Source organism: Perissodus microlepis, chromosome 23 (assembly GCF_051167445.1).
Source record: "Perissodus microlepis isolate ML-2025 ecotype Zambia chromosome 23, ASM5116744v1, whole genome shotgun sequence".
Lineage (NCBI taxonomy): Eukaryota > Metazoa > Chordata > Actinopteri > Cichliformes > Cichlidae > Perissodus > Perissodus microlepis.
In genome coordinates, this window is record NC_140482.1 from 25,136,047 (window position 1) to 25,157,892 (window position 21,846).

The following is a 21,846-nucleotide window of genomic DNA, read 5'->3' on the forward strand; positions in this document are numbered from 1 at the left end:
TGTCAAATATTATCAAATTTGCCTTATCTTGAATCTCATTGTTTATGTATACATTATTAATCCTGTAGGAAAATGCTTAGTCCTCTGCATTTAACCCATTCACTCAGTGATGCAGTGGGCAGCTACCAATCCAGGATAGCCTCTGTTCGTTGGATTTGAACGCCCAACCTTTCGATCATGTGGCATCTACTGAGCTAGCTGTGCCCCGAGAGCTGTTCTTTAAGTGATGATGTATGAATCCTGCTTTCGGGCCCAAACTACTCTGCGTTTATTAAGCATGTTGTGCTGTAAAAATGTTTTAATGCTTTTTATCTTGTTCTATTACATCTGAACAAGCCCCTAAAAACAGCCAGTGATCACTGTCAGCCTAACCATCGGGAACCATCACGATAACTTTTATCAAGTGGAAAAAAGTTAGCATTCATCCTCCAGCTTCACTGTGTTTATGTTATGCTAACACAGCTGTATCGCTTGCGATCATGTAGCACATCACTATATACCAGCTGGCCCAACTTCAGTAACCTGACAATAGTCACTGCTGTTTAGTTTTCTGTCTCCATTTATGTTGGAAGTGGTAGCAGAGCTGGTATATCATGTTCAGGTGGAAACAAGCAATCTAACTTTAACTCTGTTAAATTTCATATATTCTGTTTTCATGGATGCCTGGATGTTACACCTGGTAGAGCAGCCACACTGATCATTTTATTAAAGATGAAAGAATTTAGACAGTTTGTAACTCTCAGTGATGCCGCAGAGTTCCTTTGACTTTGGGATCTGCAGCGGAGTTTGGACCTGGAAATGGCTAATAACATCAAACTTAATGGCTGGATAGCATTTCTATTGCTTATGCATAATTGTGTTGTGAATATTCATCCTTAATCTGTGAAAAAGCATAAGGTTCAGAAAAATTATAGTAATTACAAAATGGTACATTTCAGGCTAGAATAGCAAAGGGGAACCTGTCAGTAGAGGAACAAAAGAGAAGGAACAGGGATGATCAAAAAAGAAAGAGAGAAAAAATTAACAACCATCCTGAGTTGAAGAAAGAGTTTCTCATAAAGGAAAGGGAAAGATGGAGAAATAGAGTGAAAGAGGGAAAAATAAAGAACACCAGTGATCTGAAAGTAAGAGAAAAAAGTCAGAAGAGAAGGTTTTGGAAACAAGCACAGAGAGACAAAAGGAGAGAAAGTCCAGCAGTGTCTAAACACACAACCACAGAGAACTTTAGGAATCAAGGAGTAGTAGGCAGCTACTTGCTGGTGAACTATTGTAGAACTTGACATGTGCAAAAACAGAATTGTTATGACGTGTCTTGTGATATTACAAAGGTTGTTAAGGTTTAATTGTCATTTTGAAAGAAATAATATCTTGTTTTCTACTAGTGTGTCAACACCGTCAGCACCTTGTCAACTCCATAATATGGAGTTTTTGTTTATTTTTCTCTTTTGGAGAACCATATAGTTTCCTCCCTCATGATCTTCCAATAAAAATACGTAATTTTCTCAATAAATGTGTAATTTGCATCCTGCTTAATATGACTGTTTCTTATACAGATTAAATACAAGCTTCTGAAAATATGTATGACTGTAACTCTAATAATAAAAAGCCAAAACAATCTTACTTTTAAATGTGGTATAATTACTTTGAAAACATATGTGCATAAACAATAGAATAGAGAAGCTGCTAATAGTTTAAAGAGCTGAAACAACTTAATTTAAAATATATATTTTTGCATTTCTTTGTGTCTGACGGTGTTGACAAAAACCTTGCACTTCTCCTGCAAAAACATAAATTATTAAAAAATGTTACACCTGGGAGATTGTACCAAAACATGGTGAGACAGCCAAAACTTTGTGTAACAATTATATGTAAATATGTTTTTGAAAAATCAAAAAATATATTTTAGAAAATTAAAACCTGTTTTGTCCCTAAGCTCAGGAATCACTGTTAACTAAAACTGATAAAGAATACAGACAGAGGATTCAAATAAATATGAAGTGTTGGACTGTTTTTTTTACAGGTTTTCACAGAAGCTTTGACTTGACGCTTATCTACCTTAAATCCTAAATCACCTTAAAGCAGGATAAACTGGTTTAACCTTAAAGGTCACATTCATTTGAATCTGACTCAAATGGTCTTACAGGATTTTATTGATGTCCTGTTGTCCAAGAAGCTAACAGTTGACATGAAGAAAGAAATCCTTCAACGAGCAGAGGAGCAGCAAGATCTCAGTCATCAGACTGACCTCTGTCCACAAAATCTGAATCCAGCAGGTATCATCCACCTGTCCAGGTGTGTCCATCAGCTTTGAGGCAATGTGAAGGGAAGAAGCTGAACCTGAGAGTAAACACTCTCAGCAGGAGCAGATCGACAGGGGAGCTTGATCTCCTCGTACTGAAACACAAGAGCAGCACTGAGTACAGGACAAAGTAGCACTGAAGGAGAACAATGAGCATGAGCTGCAGGGTCACCTGTACACTTTGAGTTACCTGTGGAGCCTCCAGCCTCTCACTGGTCCCAGCTGGAGGGAGGTTTGCCTGATACTTGCTGATTCTCCTCTTCAGAGACAGTGATACACAACTCAGACCTGCCAACAGACCATCAGGGGAGTCACTTCACCTTCACACTCACATCAGCACTCATCACATACAACACATTTCTCCGCTGTGCAGAGAAATCTTCCAACATCTGGGACAACACCTGGACAACAGAAGCACTGCTGAAGCCTGCTGGGGCAGTGAGCAGTACGTTTGTGCTGTACTGTCTGTACAGCGTCGGCTTTCAGCCCCCATGGATTACATCTACGTACTTTGGTAATATGTGAGTAACATTAAGAATGTTGTGGGCCAACTTTAAAAATACTTATTTCCACAAATGTACAACTATAAAACTACCTCACATACTTGCAGCTTATGTGTAAAAGTTACAGTATGAACCTGCACTTGTAAATGTTTTATAAGCTGGATGAATATAAACTACAGATGCCTGAATCCACATAGTAAGAAGCACTGCTGGAAGGAGAGGGTTACAAGATGAGTTGACATCTATTATAAAAATAAGAGGTTGGTTCAAAGCAAGCTTGACAGCTGGCAGAACACAAAGAGAGGAAGTTGAGTTTTGAAGGTGAAACACAGCTTTGAAGGTGAAACTCTAAAAGGACATGAACTTATATCTCACACTGAAAATAAAAGACAAGAACTACATGCAAAAGTGAAACTTGTACAGTTTAAATTTTCACTTTGAATATGAACATCTGATGTTCCGATTGTTTATTTTGGTAAGAATGATTAAACCCCATAGTTTTATTTTATTTAATGTCCTGCTTGAATATTCAGAATGAGTTTAAGCAAGTGAATTGAATTCTAGCCACAATAAGCTAACATTTAATAAACAATATTAAGAAATTAAACAATACTTTTTCTTCAAATAAGTCATACATTTCTTTATATTTGTAACATTTATTCACTGTCTGTGTTTTAGCTAGTAGTAACATCACTTATTTGCTCTTACACATTTGTTAGTCTTGCTAGCTGCGCTGTTTGGGTGTTGTTCAAGTCTCAACATGTTTTAACATTCATTCTGTCCATGATTAAGCCTGAAGGTTTATTTTGACAGTGTCTGCCATCTATAATCCAGTTTTCAGTCAGGTTTCACAATGAGCTCACCCAAAACCCTGGCTGATTGGGACCCACACCCGTTTTCAGGTGAAACGTCTTCAAGCAACTTAAAGAAGTCCAGACGCCTTTCTTTGAAAGCTCCTTTGACTCAAAATCTGACTCTAATTCGACGTTAGATCTCTGACAGGGAGACAAGCTAATGTAATGACTACTCAGAAGGCAGCTGTGACAAAAATACATTTTTCACAGTGTAAAACAAGATAGACCCCAAACATCCAGTCTGCATAACAACCTGGGATGCAATAGGTTTTGTATTCTTTGTGTTTAAGAAAAAGTTGTATGTCATTATGCCATAAGCATGAAAAAAAATGTTTTCTTTTTTTGTCATATCAGGAATACTTCCTGATTCTACACTGTAGCAGGTTTCTGACAGAAACTACGTATTTATGAGTACTGTTGTGGAAACTGTTGTGGAAATTTTAACAATACACCTTCAGCCCCATCCTTTAAACCTTCTCCCTCACAGAGAGAATTATGACCTTGTTTTCTGCTTGGCCGTCACCCAAGGACACATATACAAGAAGATACATCCCTGATAAGCAAAAGGAGTCTCACTATCTATTTAACATATTCCATGAACTAACAACAGCCTCACTGTGTGCGCATATATGTGTGATAGAGCATAAGGCACATTTGTAGTGCACATGCATACAACTAGGTGAGAAAGTGATATTACTATTACTAAAGTGATTTAGCACATGCATTTGAGATGATTTACATTCAAATGGGTTATTTTAGTATAGGTAGTAATTTCGTAAAGTTTTTATTTTTTAGTATAACCTGGGTGATAATGTACATTTGGATAATTCAGTTTTTTGATTTGGAACAACTTAAAAGTTTGACTTTTAAAACTGAGTCAGAGAGATGTGAATTCTTTATTTGAAAGAAGCTGAACGATTTGAGTAAGATTGTTTGACTTGAAAAGTTTAAGTCAAACTTAATTAAATTAGGTATAAACCTAATTTAATTACTTGTTACCAACTGAACATTAACTAATCAGTTGGATCAATTATTCTCTTTTTTCAGTGTACTAACTTTCAGAGCTGCATTTGTGAAATATTTATTTCATTTTTTCTTACTAATTTAGTTCTAATATGAAACATTGTAGACACCTGCATGCAGACACCACTGACTGTGAGTGATGAGAAAAATAATCTAGCTTAAAGTTTTGCAGATTTTTGACTTTATCTCCAAAATAGTTTTGTAACTTCTCTGAAACCAATCCAATTTTTTTAGAGAGCACTTTTAAATACCCAGCACAGGACCAAAGTGCTGTACAGAAAATAAGTTAAAAAAACAATAGAATAACGGAAAAGAGCAAAAAAAATAAATAAATACACATAATACATAAAAATTAAAACAGCCCTATATTCAAAAAGAAAACAAGATAAAACAGCATAGAATCAGCTAAAAACAACTAAAAACTTAAAATAAAAACCAACATCTCACGTGGTGTCAAAGGCCAGGGTAAAGAGGTGGGTTTTCAAGAGTGACTTAAAAACAGGTAGGGAAGTGGCCTGTCTCATCTCTAAAGGAAGATCGTTCCACAGTTTTGGAGCTGCTACAGCAAAAGCACGATCTTTTACGCCCAGTCCTGAGTACATTCAGGAGCAGCTGGTCCACTGACCTGAGAGAGTGGGTGGGTGTATAAGGCTGCACCATCAGAAAGATAAGATGGGGCTAGGCCATGGAGAGCTTTAAAAGCAAATAAAAGAATGTTAAAATGAATCCTAAAAGAAATGGGCAGCCAGTGAAGTGAAGCTAAAATAGGGGAAATGTGCTAAAACTTTCAAGTGCCAGTTAAAAGACGAGCTGCAGCATTTTGCACCATCTGTAGATGAGTAATATATGATGAGCTGACCCCTATATAAAGTGCATTACAGTAATCCAGCTGAGTGCTAACAAAGGCAGCACTGTCTCAAAGTGCTGCCGTGAAAGAATTGGCTTTATTTTTGCCAGCTGCCTGAGCTGAAAGAAGCCAGATTTTACCACTGCCTTAATTTGATTATCAAACTTCAGCTCACAGTGCACTTTGACCCCCAGGTTTGTAACAGTTGGCTTAACATACACACTGGGGGTCTCAGTGGGGCGACCTAAAACCATCACCTCGGTCTTTTTATCATTAAATTTTAAAAACCCCTAATGTCATCGAGACACTGAAGTAATGGCTATGTGAGGTATGTGCCTTTTTTCTTTAGAGGGACATAGATCTGTCATCAGCATAAAAGTGGAAAGCAATGCCGTGCTTTCTCAGTGCAGAAACGTGATCTGATGGTTACATCTATGCACCTCTAAATGCACCACGATGCTGCACACTGTGGAGGTGTGCTGATATTAATAAAACAGCAAACCACAATGTGAAAAAAGGACAGACTCACAGATTACCACAAAAACAAGTGCAGCATTCAAGCTCAGAGAGATAGAGACGACATGATCACTCTGCTGGTTTTTGCTCTTATGTTCAGCTCTTGGATCTGAAAGAAGAAAATGGACACAGGTTGAGAAATAGGTTAAAGAGTGTTTTTAAGAAACATGTCTTACATGTTTAAGGACTTTGGGGCTGATTAGTTGAAGAACTTTGTGATCTACATTTCAAGAAAAGTTTGAGAATGAAGTTGTGAACTGGCCCAGTCGTCAACACTTTTTAACAAACTGGTTTCTTTGAAGCCTCAAAGTGTGGACGGCTGTCTGTTTCACAAAGGTACAAAGTTACTGTAAGAAGCTGCCTTCAGTTTAAGCATCTTAGACTTTTGAAGTCTGTTTATTTTCAAAGCTTTGGACCCTTGTGAGTGTGAAAATAGTTTTAGTTACAGCTGATTTAAATAAATGAGAAACAAAATCATGCTCACATGATAAAGGATTTAAGTTGCCTGTGAAACAGCAGAGTAGGACTAGAAAGCAACACTTAAAACTCAAAACAGCTGGAGGGTTACAAAGTAAATATAACAAGGGCTGGGGACTTATTACCATTGCATATGGCAACATCCTTTAATGACTAGATTTTATAAAAATATTGCTATAGAGCTTCGGTCAATCTTTCACCAGATGATCCCACTGAACCCTGTGCTGTTTGTTCTGGGTCTATCTATAGTAGGCCTCTCTGTCTTTGTACAAATGCTTTTGTTATGTAAACCTTTACATTTAGCGAGGCAATGTGTACTGTTTCAGTGGATTCAGAGACAGCCTCCCACTGTTACACAATGGTACAGAGAAACATTCAAGGTGTTGCCAATGGAGCGCCTTAGTGCCATTATAAAGGGCAATTGTGATGCATTCCGTAGGATATGGCGGACTTTGCTTGATCACCAACCTCATGACCTTACTGTGCTAATACATAAAGGGAGATCACATTTTGTTTTTAAACATAATAATTAATGTCTGTATTCCTTTTTTTCTCCTTTTCTTTCTTTCCCTTGACTTTAAATGTGGAACACTCGACATATTTTGACCCAGACATGTACATTTGTAACTCATGTACCTGTATTTGTTTTTTTCTTTCTCTTCTTCTTGTTTGTATTTGGCTGTGCTGATTTGTTGCTATTTGTATTGTTCAAAAAATATAACAAAGGCAAGGAACAAATAAAAAAAACGAAGTGACGCACAGAATCTAACTAGGAGCACACAAAGAGGACACTTTTTAAAGAAACTACATGATGTTTTCAGTTTGAGTCTCAAGACTTTGTAAGCTGTTATTTTTAACTGTACTAAATACAGCATGAGCATGACAGGGACACCCTGCCAACGGGTCACTGGTGGAAGAAAAGAGGTTGCAGATAAGTGTTCATATCCAGAAACACGACAATGAGGTGGAACCAGTGGACATATACTGTGTCCACTCAGAACAGGGAGGTATTTGGTGTAGTCTTTGGTTTCCACCAGTGTGCTAAAACTAGAAGCTGCCTTTAACCACGAGGTCACTGCCTGACGTGAACACCTCTAACAGCAGGACTCTGAGACCACATCCTATGCCGCAGACAGTGAGCTGTTATTAATACAATGATCCTGATCTGCACCAACATTTAACGACTTCTTCCTTTGACTGAAAACAGAACTTTGATGAAGCTGAACTTGTGAGATTTAGCTTTGGACACATTCATACATATACGTTAGTGCAAGCTTTTTTCCCAGAGTGCACTTGGGACCTCCAAACAAACAAGACTGAGTGGAAAAATAACATGCAAACCCCCAAGGCTTCACTGAGGATTCACATATAAAATAACTAAGAACATTTTTAACATTCATTTATTTAAGGTGGTATGATGGCTGTGAGGGGCCATGTTTCTGTAGTTTTCAGCATTAAAGTAAAAACCTTCTACTTACCTGAGATGATGTGGAAAGTCTCCACAAACTGAACGCTGCCATCTCTCTTGATGCCACAGAAGTAAAGCCTGCAGTCCTCTGCTGTCAAGTTTTTAATCACGAGTTTGTTTCCCAGGATTGAAAATTTGGTTTCAAAACCAGGAGAGCAGTAGGTAGAGCCTGCTGAAGAAAAACTGCGGCCGATACATGCTCTGAACTGACTGTGGATCTCCATGTACCAGTGTGGGTCTGATGTCTGATTGGAGCAGGTTAGAGTGACATTGGTCCCCAGCTCTCCTCTGACCTCAGTCACGTTCTCGGCCTCTGCACAGAGCAGAAGCACCAACAGGATCATCCACAGGAGAACCATGATCAGCTTCAGCATCCACAACAAGACGGAGTCGTCTGAAAGCAGCTCAGCTCTGATGGTGCTCTACACTTCCTACTTCAGGTGCTGTTGCTTACAAACCACTAATACCAAGTAACTACAGGAAGTGAAACTTGTTCACCTTCAGCCAGAAATCTGCATCAGAAATTTTATACAGTAACTCTAAAAGCAGGAAGTTTGACCGTTACACTTAGACGACAGTGATGTCTTTAAAGTACAGAGGAGCAGAGAATGTACTGACTAATGATCATGTAGTACTAGTAGTAAATGTTGCAGTAGAAATAAAAAAACAGGATTCAAATTGTTGAAACAAATCAAAAGCATAACCAAAGAGCATCCTCACTTTAACATGTCTGAGCTGAAAAAGTGGCTCCATCTTGTGTCTCTAACCAGTTACTGCAGAGAAAAAAACTTCAACATGACTAGAATGCGTACTTTTATACTGCAGTCTGTACTACAAACACTTCTTATTCTCTCTCTAACAGCGGTGAAGCTTCAACTACAGTATGTAGCAGTATCCTGTGTACTACTACATGACTGCAACATGCACTACACCCTCTGACAGTACTGCTTTTATTACAACTGTTTCTCCTTCATTTGCACTACAGCTGTCATCTATATTTAGTTTATACTTCTCTGTTTCCTTTTACTTCATTTTCTACTGTACTTTCTAATTTTCTATTGTTCTACTGTAAAACGATGGGTAATAACTTTTGTTATGAGCAGAATTACTACCCCATTACTGCCCCTACTGTCAGCACGGATACTGCAAACTTAACCCTGAAACTGGGTCAGGCTGTCTGTCCTTGACTTCAGCCTGGAGATGGTTTCAGTTCTAACACTGTTAGTGAATCTCTCTGTCACCTGATCTGATGGTGTTTAATTGCTGGTTTGTGCTGCTACTCTCAGTCTGATCACTGCGGTCATTATTATTTCAAATATCTTGATAGTTCTCATGTTTTATGCTCAGTAACTTTGCTTTCTGTTCTTCAGTCGCCTTCCAACTGCCTGTGTGAAACACCTGAATTATTTTTTCATGTATAATGTTATACCTGTAATACATGTATGTGGAACAAAAGGGTAAAAAAGGAAGCAGCTTTTATTGCTGTTACACGACACTCCAAACAAAAACAGAAAAATCATAAAGAAACAAACAAAAACTAGAAACTAGGATTGGAAAACAAATGAACAAGCAAACTATGACGCTATGAAAACATGGAAACACAGCCCATGGGGACAACACGACAAGCAGGGGAGATGAGGACAAAAATGCACACAGATTAACCAGAGGCTGGACAATAGGTGGAGACACAGCTGAACCTAATTACTCACAAAAGGGACAGAGGAAGCAAAAGTGAAGTCAAAGCAAACAGGACAAGAGATTTTCAAAATAAAACAGGAAGCTACACACACACTGAGACTCACCCCAAGACACATGAGCTTGACACAAGGACAGGGGAAACAAGACAAACTAGAGAGACAGTGGGATGAGGGACCAGACATGGACACAAGACAGACTAGGGAGACGAGGAGCAAAACACAGAGATGAACATGTGAACAGGGACAGAGACAGACACGGTATGACCGAGAGACTGAAAGAATAAGAGAAAACACAGAGATGAGGAGACGAGGACAGAGTGGACATGCAGCGACATGAACAACATATATAGAGCTAAAAATGCAAATATTAAAAAGTCAGTAGGAAATACAAAACTAAAGACCAGCTAATACAGAACTAGAATATGGAAATCTCCTAAATCCAAAAGAACGAGTCACAAAACCAAAATCAACTTTAAAACTGGATCCGAAATATTACAAAATATCTCTAATGTATAAATATTGTGATATTTAACAGAAAAATAAAATATATATGAATAAAGTTGGAATTGAGGTTACAATTTCAGGCCCATGGAAAGTGCATGGAGTTTTCGCCATGATCTGATGATCTGTCTCAAACACATTTTTAGTGTTGGACCTGCACTAATTCAGCTGCCTGCACTTTAACAATGTTTTATTTTTTAAACAAACACAGCAAAGTGCTACTGTTAACACCATCAGGCATTTTATGCGTCGCAGCCCACAAAACTAACCACACTTGCAGTCTTATTTGGACACTGCTATTTTGTCCTTTTTGGTAGATATAGTCATATTTACATACACAAAGGAACATAAACCTGACAGTTACAGCATTGCTAACACAGGTGAGAGTAGAAATATGTAACAACCTCTGAATTTTCTAAACCAAAAATGAATGAATCAAACTGAAAATGTGCACAAACATGGATTGCATGTACTTTAAAGGGTAGTACACGAGTATGGTTTTGCTTCACCTGCAGAAAAAATAAGACTTCCCTGAAACTGACATTTTCTGGAGGACAACGTGTTTCTAAACCTGTAGATGTTCAGGATTCCTCTGCCGTGTGCACTAGCATGTCCCACATTACTCAAGACTCTGGCTTTGAACTGTCTGCTGATAGTAACTCAGCATACAAGTGTGTGTGTTCTCATCTTTGCCCCACATTTCATGCTGGTGCTGTGGGTCTGTCCACTGTGGGGAAACACACGGTTTGCTGTGAAGCCAGATACCCAAGAAGACACAACATCCATGACTTCCAAAGAATCTCACACTGTGATTGGCCGGAGCATTCAGGGATAGCTCAGTAGGTAGTGTGGTTGCCCCATGATCAGAAGGTTGGGGGTTTGAATCCACTGAATGGCTACCCTGAGGTACCCCTGAGCAAGGTACCATCCCTACACACTGCTCCCTGGTGCGCCTGTTTAGTGGCTGCCCACTGCTTCACTGAGTGAATGGGTTAAATGCAGAGAGAGTAATTTCCCCACGGGGATCAGTGAAGTATACATCATTATTATTATTCGACAGGTTTCCACTTGTACTCATCTTAACAAACTCCGGGTGCTTTGTCAGTGTTTCTGTCTCTCTGTTTGTTTGTTTTTCATGGTAGAGTTTGAGCTTTCTCTGTGTGTGTGCAATGATTATCCACAGATTTAGGTTTGTTTTTAATGCCGTGCTGCCTGAAAACCTCCAGCATCCAAGCTCTGCAGTCTGATGCTGGTTGCACGGGTTTGTCTGGATTCTTTGAACCTTCTCATGAAATCATGAACATAGATGATGTAGTTCACTTATTTTTTTTTAAATTATTTTTACTTCTTAAATTGTTTAAACTATTTGTTAGTGATGGGCAGTACTGTGCCGAGGCTTCAAAGCTCATAACAAGAAATACAGAAAGTCTTTTATGAAGTGACGTCATTGATGAAACTGAAGCCTCGCTGGTTCAGAAAGTGGTTCAAGTGTTGATGTGATTTATGTGCATATACAAAACTCAATGTATGCCCACATAATTTACGTGTGTGTTGGAGACATCACGTGAAAGTTTTTTCTCCAAAGCTAGAGAGCTCATTACTAAAAATCTAACTGACCAAGTCCAAAATATTTTTAGAAAATGTGAATGAAGTCACCATCAGCTGAATATTTGTAAGCACAATCATTGTCCCATCACTGGAAAGCAGTGCAACACTTAATGTCTCATGTCCTGTTTATTTAAACACTGACTGAAATCATATTGATGAGGATTTTTCCACATTGATGGACTTTTATTATCCTTATAAAAACTGATGAAATTAATTAACTACACAAAGTCATATTAAGGTGTTTTTATGTTTTTATTTCTATTCTTTGATTATCTCCATGCTGACACTGTTGGAACACAGCCACAAGGCCATAACAAATAGTTGAAATGAGCACATGAAACCTTGAGAAAGGAACTTTTTTTTAACCCCTTGGAAGGAAAGTTTCAAGGCTTCACTACTATTTACCCTTGCAGACTTTAACAGAGCATTAAATCCCTCTATCTCTTCGAGAGAAATGATGTCACCTATTTTCTTGTAATTTCTCACGTTAACATGTTGGTTTTTTGTAGTTTCAGTTCTGTTTAAGCTCTGAATGTAAATCAGCGTATTCTGTTTTTGCACACACACATTGTCACACAGTAACAAAAGCACAACATGACACATTACGCTGTCTCATTATTTATTTAACAAAAGCTAAACCAACTGTTAAGCCCAGCCTTACTGTTTCTGTAGGAATAAACAGGATTTGTAGCACCCAGGTGCACATCAGTAACTGATCATCAGTGAGTGTGAGCAGCTCTATAAAAGCAGCATTGTTGGCAGGTTGCAGGTCTGGAGCGTTCAGGTGTTTGTTAACACAACGCAATGATCTTCTAAATTCACTCCAATGTCAGATGGTCTTGAATTGAAAAAAAGAAATAAAAAAAAGAAAAACTACATCTCACACTCTACTTGATCTATTTATGACTTTTTGAAATTTAATTTTCAGTCTCTGGCAGTTTTACAATTTATATTGTTTTTATTTTTTTTAAATCTCAAGATTTTCAGACACGGCCTTTTTTTGTCCAACATGTTTCATTGTAACGTTCACACTGTCTTCACTAAAATGTGATGAATGAAAGTGAACTGTACACATATTTACAGGTTTTTACAGCAGCCTCTGGGTCTGGTTTATCCATCGGAAGTTCTGAACCACTTTAAAAAAGGTTTGGCAAAAAGTTGTGAAATCTGAATCCAGCAGGTATCATCCACCTGTCCAGGTGTGTCTGTCAGCTTTGAGGCAATGTGAAGCAAGGCAGGTGAAGTTTGTAGTAAATGCCCTCTGATGGAGGAGCAGCAGATCGAGGCGGGGGCTGGATCTCCTTCTTCTGAAACACAACAGCAGCACTGAGTACAAACAAAGTAGCACAGAAGGAGAACAATGAGCATGAGCTACAGGGTCACCTGTACATGTTAGGGCCTTTCCCACTACTAACACTTGGCTTTGCTTGACTCGACTTGGTTTTTAGGTACATAATTTTCCATTAGGTGGTAGTACCTGATACCAGGTACTAAAAAAAGTAGCTGGTTCCAGTTCCTTGTTTTAGAACCTGCTCAGCCAGAGTTTCAAGCGATCTGAGGCGACATGCAACATCAATAGACTCCATGCCACCGATTGGCTAGTTAGTGGCATCATTTAATGAGTAATGAGAGCGAATTCTTCAAAAACTAAACAGCATTTTTGTGTTACTATTGCATACAAGTAATGTCACAGGATTCGCTACTCAATTCTACCAAACTGACCCAAACGGGTCGAGTTGTGTAGATACTGGTAGAAAAGTCTGAGTTACCTGTGGAGCCTCCAGCCTCTCACTGGTCCCAGCTGGAGGGAGGTTTGCCTGATACTTTCTGATTCTCCTCTTCAGAGACAACGATACACAACTCAGACCTGCCAACAGACCATCAGAGGAGTCACTTCACCTTCACACTTACATCAGCACTCATCACATACAACACATTTCAGGAAGCACAGTCAGCTGCTCCTCCCCAACAATGTGACACCTAATGAGTGCATAAAGGTTCCTTCCTCTCACTCCTTCCAGCAGAGCTTTGTATCATTCACAGTTCAAACTAATCCTTCTTTATCTCATCCTGGACAATAACGCACTCTGAAAATGTTTTTGTTTTTCCTAACAAACTGCTGACTTTAACTAATTAAATTACATGTAAATTTTCTCTATAATTGTGTTACACAAGTGCAATGTAAAACATTTCATGTAATGGAAACTGGTAAAACTGATATACAAGTTTTTACAAAGCACTTTTTTCATTAAAGTCAACTATTTGAATAAATAAACCTTTGATTTGACATATGTTACTTAAACTTATTGCTTCATGTTTAGTGAAGGTGAAAAATCATTTTTCTGAGTTCAGCTTCTTAGTTCAGTTTTTGTCATGATCCTGAGTGTGACCCAGTGTTTTGTGTTTAATTTATATTTGGTGATTGTTGTTATTCATGGTTTTAGTTCTTTTGAGGTTATATTTTGTTGTTCTGGTTTCTATTTTCAGTTTCTTTACATTCTCTGTGTCCCACGTCTGGTTACTTGTTGTCTCTGTGCTTCATGTTACTTCTGTTTCCAGATCTGTCATGTTTCCACGGCTTAGTGTCTAGTCTGCATCTTTGTGAATTGTCTCATGCTTCCTGTTTTACTTTGGTAGTCCTCGTCTTATGTAAACGTTTTTACATTTTCTTCCTTTGGTCTCATCATGTTTGATTACTCCTGGCTGTGCTCTCCTCCTGTGTCTCATTCCCTCGTTATCACTCTGTGTATTTAAGCCCTGTGTTCCTTTTTTGCCAGTGTTGCATTGTGCCCTCACTGTGCTGGACCGCCTCCTCCTCGGTATCTTTGGCTCTAGTTTTCTAGCTTTCCAGTGTTTAGTTATTCATTTCCAGTTTCCATGTTGTAGTTTGCGTTTGATTTTTTCCCCGCTATAGAACAATAAAGCTGCCTCTTTAAGTTTTCATCCTGTGACACACAGCCGAACCGTGACAGTTTAGCTCCGCCCCCTTTAAGAGGACCCTAAAAATTGCACTTGCTGAGGGACAACACCCGTGCTGTCTGTGTTTGGACATGCTGCACTTTCAGTTCACACTGATCATTTTACAAAGGTTTATATCATTCATTAAAATGTTCACGTTTACTGTGAACATCTGGTCTTCATGCAGCAAAAGCAGAATTTAAGACCCTTTTAATGGACTTATCTCAACATAAACTAACAAAAGAACAAATTAAAATCCTTGAAGTAATCTTGAGAGCTGCATTTGTACAACACAGATTTTATTCTGTAAAATTTTATTAACTTTAGTTAAGATGTTTGCATCCAAACATGTTTTACTCAAATGATAAAATAACAAACACAGAAATAAAAACAGCTTCATTAATGAGCAGGTGGTTTGATTGCTGTTCTGTAACATGATCTAATGGTTGCACACTGTGGAGACATGGTGGTACTAGCAGAAGAGCAGAGACACCAAAGCTTCAGACAAAGTAACAGACTCACAGATCACCACAAGAACGAGTGCAGCGTTCAGGCTCAGAGAGCTCAGGATGAAAAGCTCACTCTGCTGGTTGCTGTCAGTGAGTGCGACAGGTTTTTGAGTTACATCTGAAAAGAAAAGGGAGACAAATTTATGAACAAGTGTGTGAAACATGTTTTACATGTCTGAGGACTTTTCAGCTGATAGTTTAAGAAGTTTGAACTGGCCCAGCTGTGAATACTTTTTAACCTTTTTTTTAACCTTTATAATCCACACTTTAACTTTTGAATTTACCACCCCTCTGTAAGAAAAATGCATTGGTGGTCGCTTTAATCACTTGTCTCAAAATGGACATCAGACAAAGCTCACAACCCGCCCACTTCACTTCACTAAAGGTTAGCGTATCTGTTGCTGCTACAAGAGGGTGTATTTTGCTGACATTCATTGGCCTCTGGTTTCCACATCACTGTTGGTTTCCTATTGTATCATTTTGAGGCATTAGACCGCTATTTCATAGAAATTCACAGCAATCAAATTGAGGGTTACATAAAGGTTGTGTTTTATACAATTTTAAACAAGGTGGATGTTCATTGTTCCATTAGCCCACTCCTGTGTTACTTATAGAGTTACTTCAAGCTCAGCTGAGTTCATTGATACCCATGTAGTCTGAGACTGTTTGGACCTTTATTTTGTTATGTTGCTCTTCAGACTAGTCTAGTCTTTTTTTACACCTTAAATAGGAAATGTGCTGCATTTCTCTGTCAGACTCACATCAGAGGTGTAAAAAGAAGAAAACCACAATGTTACTGCCAGACCTATATACCTTTGACATATTTAACTGACAGTGGGGCATTCTGACACCACATCCTCTAAAAAAGTCAATGCAAAAATGTTAACTAGTCAGTTACCTGAAATAAGATGGAAAGTTTCCACAAACTGAGTGCTGCCATCTCTCTTGATGCCACAGAAGTAAAGCCTGCAGTCCTCTGCTGTCAAGTTTTTAATCACGAGTTTGTTTCCCAGGATTGAAAATTTGGTTTCAAAACCAGGAGAGCAGTAGGTAGAGCCTGCTGAGGAAAAACTGCGGCCGATACATGCTCTGAACTGACTGTAGATCTCCATGTACCAGTGTGTGTCTGATGTCTGATTGGAGCAGGTTAGAGTGACATTGGTCCCCAGCTCTCCTCTGACCTCGGTCACGTTCTCGGCCTCTGCACAGAGCAGAAGCACCAACAGGATCATCCACAGGAGAACCATGATCAGCTTCAGCATCCACAACAAGACGGAGTCGTCTGAAAGCAGCTCAGCTCTGATGGACTCTGATAGAGAAGTGCTCTACACTTCCTACTTCAGGCACTGATTATGTCGTGTGCAACACCTTCAGACAAACCACAAATACCAAGAAACTCTACAGGAAGTGAAACTCCTTCACATCCAGCCTAACGTCTGCAGCACAGCGCTGGCATTGACTTAATTCAGCAACAACAACACTTTGTACAATCACCATTTCAGGTATTAAATTGATCTGGCCTAACTATACAGTTACAATGCGCATATATATATTTGGAGTGTGGTGGGGTGCAACTTAGAGAGGTAGCTGTGTGTTATGAAGAGATAAAGAGTCTGATTAATCCTGCTGCCCTGACCTCTATAGGTAGTACTAGTAATACATGTTTTAGCAGAAGTAACAGCAGAAGCTACATCAATTTAAATTCTGAAACACTGAACAGCAGAGCTGATGGTCATCATTGGTCGAGCATGTTGATGAGCTGATCTTGTGTCTTCAAGCTGTTATAGCAGAAAAATGAAAATATTTAAATATTTAGCCCTCTCATAGTACTCATATTAAAAATCCAACTCTATTCTATATTAGTGCAAATACAACAAACTTCTACTACAGTTCAAAAGTCTCCAAAAGTTTGAAAAACTGACATCTTTAGCTTAGATTTATAACAAGACTCAGCTGATAGATTTCTGGGAACTGGATCTTGAGCTTGATTACATGGACACATATGATCCACGCACATATATTACATGTAGGTGCAAGACCATTTAAGCCTATACTCTAATTCTCTAATTCTTTTCAGGGCAGTGCAATGGTTAGCACTTTTACCTCACAGGAAGAAAGTCTTGAATTCAATTCCACCATCACGCGAAGATCTTTCTATTTGGTGTTTGCATTTTTTTCCCCTGCATCTGCGTGTGTTGTTCCCGGGTACTCCGGCTTCCTCCTCCAGTCAAAAGACATACAGTTAGTGGGGTTAAATCAATTAAATCTAAATTGCCTGTAGGTGTGAATGTGAGTGCAGATGACTGTCTCTCTCTATGTATCAGCTCTGCGACAGACTGGTGTACCCTGCCTATCAACAGTTGGGATAGACTCCAGCCCCCTGTGACCCTGAAAAGGATAAGTGAAAGAGAATGGATGGATGGTGTAGTCTCTTCCAGATTGGATGTTTAAAAAAAATTACAGTTTGGAGATATTCTGAGCTGCAAGATACTCTTGACCACAGGATTGCTGTGCTTTAGCAGAATAATTAAAAACGATGTTTATAATAATTTGACTTAGATGGAGGAAAGAAAACAACAACAACAAAACTACCGGCTCCAACATTGACCTCTGTGGGACCCAAAATGTCATCACTGCATCAACAGTGATGACATCTGCAGTGTCTTCCGGTGTTAACTGAGAATGTCTGAATTTCAGAAAATATTTACACCAGTTAAGAGCCAAACTCTGGACTGTGTTTCAAGTGCTCAATGAGTAAGTTATGATGTCAAAAGCAGGACTCAAGTGCACCACAACTAAGATGGAACCATCAGAATTGGCATGAAGTGGAATATCATTTGTCAGTATCAAATGAGGAGACTCTATACTGTGACGTGCTGAAGTCTGATTAAAAGGCCTCAGATACTGTTCTTGTCTAGAAAGAATGAGAGTTGATTTTTTTTATTGTAATTACTACAAACACTGCTACCATACATATTGTTGACATTAATATAAGACTGACAGCAGTCAGTTGTGTTTTCTGTGCTTTTGCAGCATTTTTCTTATTGCTGGTGTTTTCTTAAGTTGCAGTCCGTTTGGCCTCTCAGGCCCACCGTACAATTTACAAAACTCATCCACTCTTTGTCTCAAAATCTTAAACACAAGTTTAGGCCACTGAGAATTTGGTTTAGAGAAGGGAGTTTAGTGTTTTAGTGATTCAGAAAAACTTTAATGAAACCTTAAACCTGCATTCTTTCTAATATCCAACAGGGGGAGACTTGTAGCTATAAAACGATATCTGAATGGACGGGAGTTTGTGAGAAAATAAGTCTACTGATCACCTGATATCTGATCATTAGTGATGGGATTTCCGGCTCTTTTTAGAGAACCGGCTCTTTCGGCTCAGCTCACTAAACCGGCTCTTCAGGTTGTTTTGTTGCTTTAATTAATTTATTATTAACAATAATATAAAATTATGCACAAAAGGAATTACTAATGTAAAAAAAAAAAGTGGTTTTATTTATATATGTTTATATATAAATATATGCGGTGGCCCCTAGAGACAAAACATGTACAAACTCCAAAACACATTTCTAGCTTTAACTGAACTTCCAAAACAGAGCTACCTAGATCACTTAAATTACACAATTGAAAGCATATGTGTATTGTTTGTGTATTTATACACAAGCACACATATATATTCAAATAATTAAAAAAAAAAAAAAGTTAATTTACCTGTTACTACCACACACCAAATCTGGTCATTGGTACTTTCTGGCTTGTGTAGCCATTGGGTAACAAAAGCTCAACACTGCGCCTAGCATCCTGGAGCCAGGCGCAGACCCCCCCCCCCCCCCCCCCCCCCCTTCCCAGCGCAAAGCACAAGGCTCGCGTGCGGAGTGAAGCGGAAGAAAAAGTGCGAGAGAGAGGGTGAGAGAAAGAAAAAAAAAACATGGCTCCCAATAAGGAGCTGGATCGCGTCGTTCACTTCAAAGAGTCGGCTCTAAGAGCCGTTTCGTTCGCAACCAACACATCACTAATGAGAAGGATGAGACCAGTAATGAGGAAGGCTGAGCAGTATATGATGTCGAGCTGATGATCTGGCGTGGAGCTGTTCTGCTGATGATGCTTTGACTCAGTGGAAGGACAGATATGTGGAAAAAATGTAGTAAAAAAACACAAAAAAGCAACAAGAAAATTGTGACCTGTTTGTATTCACACTTTTAAAAATGATGCTGCTAGCATCATGATGAAGAATCTGCTGAGTTTCTTGTAACAAGAAAAAAATGATGAAATTAAAAATAAGATAATGACTTTGTTGCGGGGCAAGGACGGTAGCGCGGCTGTGGCGAGGTGGTCTCACCTGAGCAGCATCAACGATCATGCTGCACCTGCTTTAAAGGGCTGAACTAGGTCCTGCCGTAATTGTTGTTGTTGTTGTGCAGGTGCAAGCTGGAAAACTGCAGCTGGTTGTGTGTAATTGACAGCAACTGAGAGTAATAAAAGAATGCTGAAAAGCATAGAAATGTGATTGCCTCTGCCATGTGGTTATTACAGACCAGTTTTTTCCTTCTTCTTGGAAGCTCACATCTCTGAATGTTTTCTGTCCACTGCTCCCAGCTCTGCTGATATGTTTAGAAGTTGTCTTCTGACCGCTTGGACCTGTTTGCTGGATCTCCTTGCTTTAAGTAGAACTAGGTGAGCTGGGCTGGTGGTGCTCAAAATTTCTCAAAGCCAAAGTACCTGATAGTAAAAAGTGGGGTTGATGATCTGATCCTGGGGATTGAAATAAAGGTTTCTTGATCCTGGTCGCTACCTTCAGGTTTGGAAACTGCAGACTTTGACAGTTGCTGACTGGTCTCTGAGTCATAGTCATTATCATAATGATGCTCCATGTGATACAGAAGTTGATGTTTGTTCTCTGCACAGGTTTGACAACTGTGGTGAAAACATAGATGCATAAATACAAGTATTCAGAAGACACACCGCTCCTCCTCTGGATGTTTTGCACCTCATCTTTGAAGAAGAGCAAAGAGCACTTTAAATTAGGTGTTAAATATATTTTGATCGCCCACTGTGTGGTAATGTGTCTCACAATCACATGAGGTATTTTAATCTAAATTTATATATGCTTTAACAAGATGAGTTAACGTCTTGGTTTTTGGTCAGGCTTTTATTAGAGACCCACAACCCCACCAGGAAAACCAGCAGCTGTTTATGAGGAAGTGATTCAAACCTTTGTGATATTTTCAGTTGTGATGCTTTCTAATGTTTATAATAAACTTAGTTTGTGAGAAAAAAATTGTAAACATGGAAGAGAATTAATAGAAAAGTGCAAGTTTTATGAATAATTGTCCATTTTTATAGTTTGGCTCTACGTATTAACTGATTTATACATGTTTAGACTGAGTCAAAGCCGGAGACGAATATGGCATAAAACAAAAGCTAAAGTTTGTTCTCTGCACAAATTCTGATAAATTGTACAGTAACATTGTATGGTAATGTGTCACATGTTCCCACCTGATCCAATGACCAGTTCAAGTCTTGGTTTTAGTTAAAATAAAGTTTTTATAGACACAATGTCACAACACAAGAATCAGATGTTTCATTTTAGTCTCAGTTAAGGAGGGTGTTAAAGGTTAGAGGGTATGAAAAGGATTCACTGGGGAACAAACATACAGTAGGTCTGCAGTTAGTTAGACAACAAGTGAGTCAAGTGACAGTCTGTCCATGTGACTGTGCCACAGCTGTTGCAACAAAATTAACACTCCTGATGACGATTCGCCAGGAATCAGTTTCAAGTTGACGTCTCTAACTTTTGGGTTTAAAAGGAAACATGAGTTCTCTTGCCTCATGACTATGACAACATCAAAAACCCGCTGACTCACGCATCCAAACACAAACAGAATATTGCTCTTTAGCATTGAATTTTAGGCCACTTTGAATGATTTACACTCAAGACAAACTTGCATTAAGTAAAGAATGACTGAATACACCTTAACAATAGAGATTAGTGCCAACTTTGACGAGTTTAAAACAGACGTCTTCGCATATCATCTCTCCTGTAGCCTCCTTCAGGGCTGAGAGGGAAAGAGGATGTGGTTTCAGAGTTTTTTTCTTGTCAAGTCACACTCGGTTCTCTGTCAGACATTTTTTTTTAATGTGAACGTCCCTGCGGTGACAAAGACTTCTGCAAAGCTGCTGAAGCCTGTTCATGCCTTAGAAATAATAATAAAATGACCTTCACTCATGCAGATCCCCACTGACTTCTAGCACTAACTAAATATCTGCAAATGCTGCTTCTAGTGTGTCGAATTCGTTATTGCCAAATATAATCTTCTATTACTGCGCAGTGCACACACACACACACGCAAACTACTACACACTTACAGCTACTTCTAACACCTACTCTAGCTATAATACAGCTGTTATACAACTTCTTCTCTTTTTTATTAGTACTGTTACCACTAACACTATTACTATCATCACTAATTTCTCTAAATTTAAAAAAAAAAAGTTGAAAATGCTGTTTGTTTGCTTCCATATATTGTCTATTCTGAAGTATGTTTCATAAAAAAAATCCCCAACCCTACACAAAAACAATAGT

The 21,846-nt window shown here is 38.7% G+C and overlaps 2 protein-coding genes across 2 annotated transcripts; both read right to left on the reverse strand.

The window, feature by feature from the left end:
• Positions 1-1,569: 1,569 nt before the first annotated feature.
• On the reverse strand, positions 1,570-8,361 carry LOC146361559 (uncharacterized). The gene is made up of 4 exons (XM_084922362.1): positions 7,998-8,361; positions 6,056-6,199; positions 2,490-2,587; positions 1,570-2,394 (listed from the first exon to the last, which is right to left on the reverse strand). Exons 1-4 carry the CDS (start codon positions 8,359-8,361, stop codon positions 2,302-2,304), a joined length of 699 nt encoding a protein of 232 aa, XP_084778488.1. The 3' UTR covers positions 1,570-2,301.
• A 3,686-nt stretch (positions 8,362-12,047) lies between these two features.
• Positions 12,048-17,113, reverse strand: LOC146361560 (uncharacterized). The gene is made up of 4 exons (XM_084920761.1): positions 16,159-17,113; positions 15,274-15,378; positions 13,563-13,660; positions 12,048-13,100 (listed from the first exon to the last, which is right to left on the reverse strand). The coding sequence occupies exons 1-4, from the start codon at positions 16,520-16,522 to the stop codon at positions 13,002-13,004; spliced, it is 666 nt and encodes a 221-aa protein (XP_084776887.1). The 5' UTR covers positions 16,523-17,113; the 3' UTR covers positions 12,048-13,001.
• Positions 17,114-21,846: the final 4,733 nt, after the last annotated feature.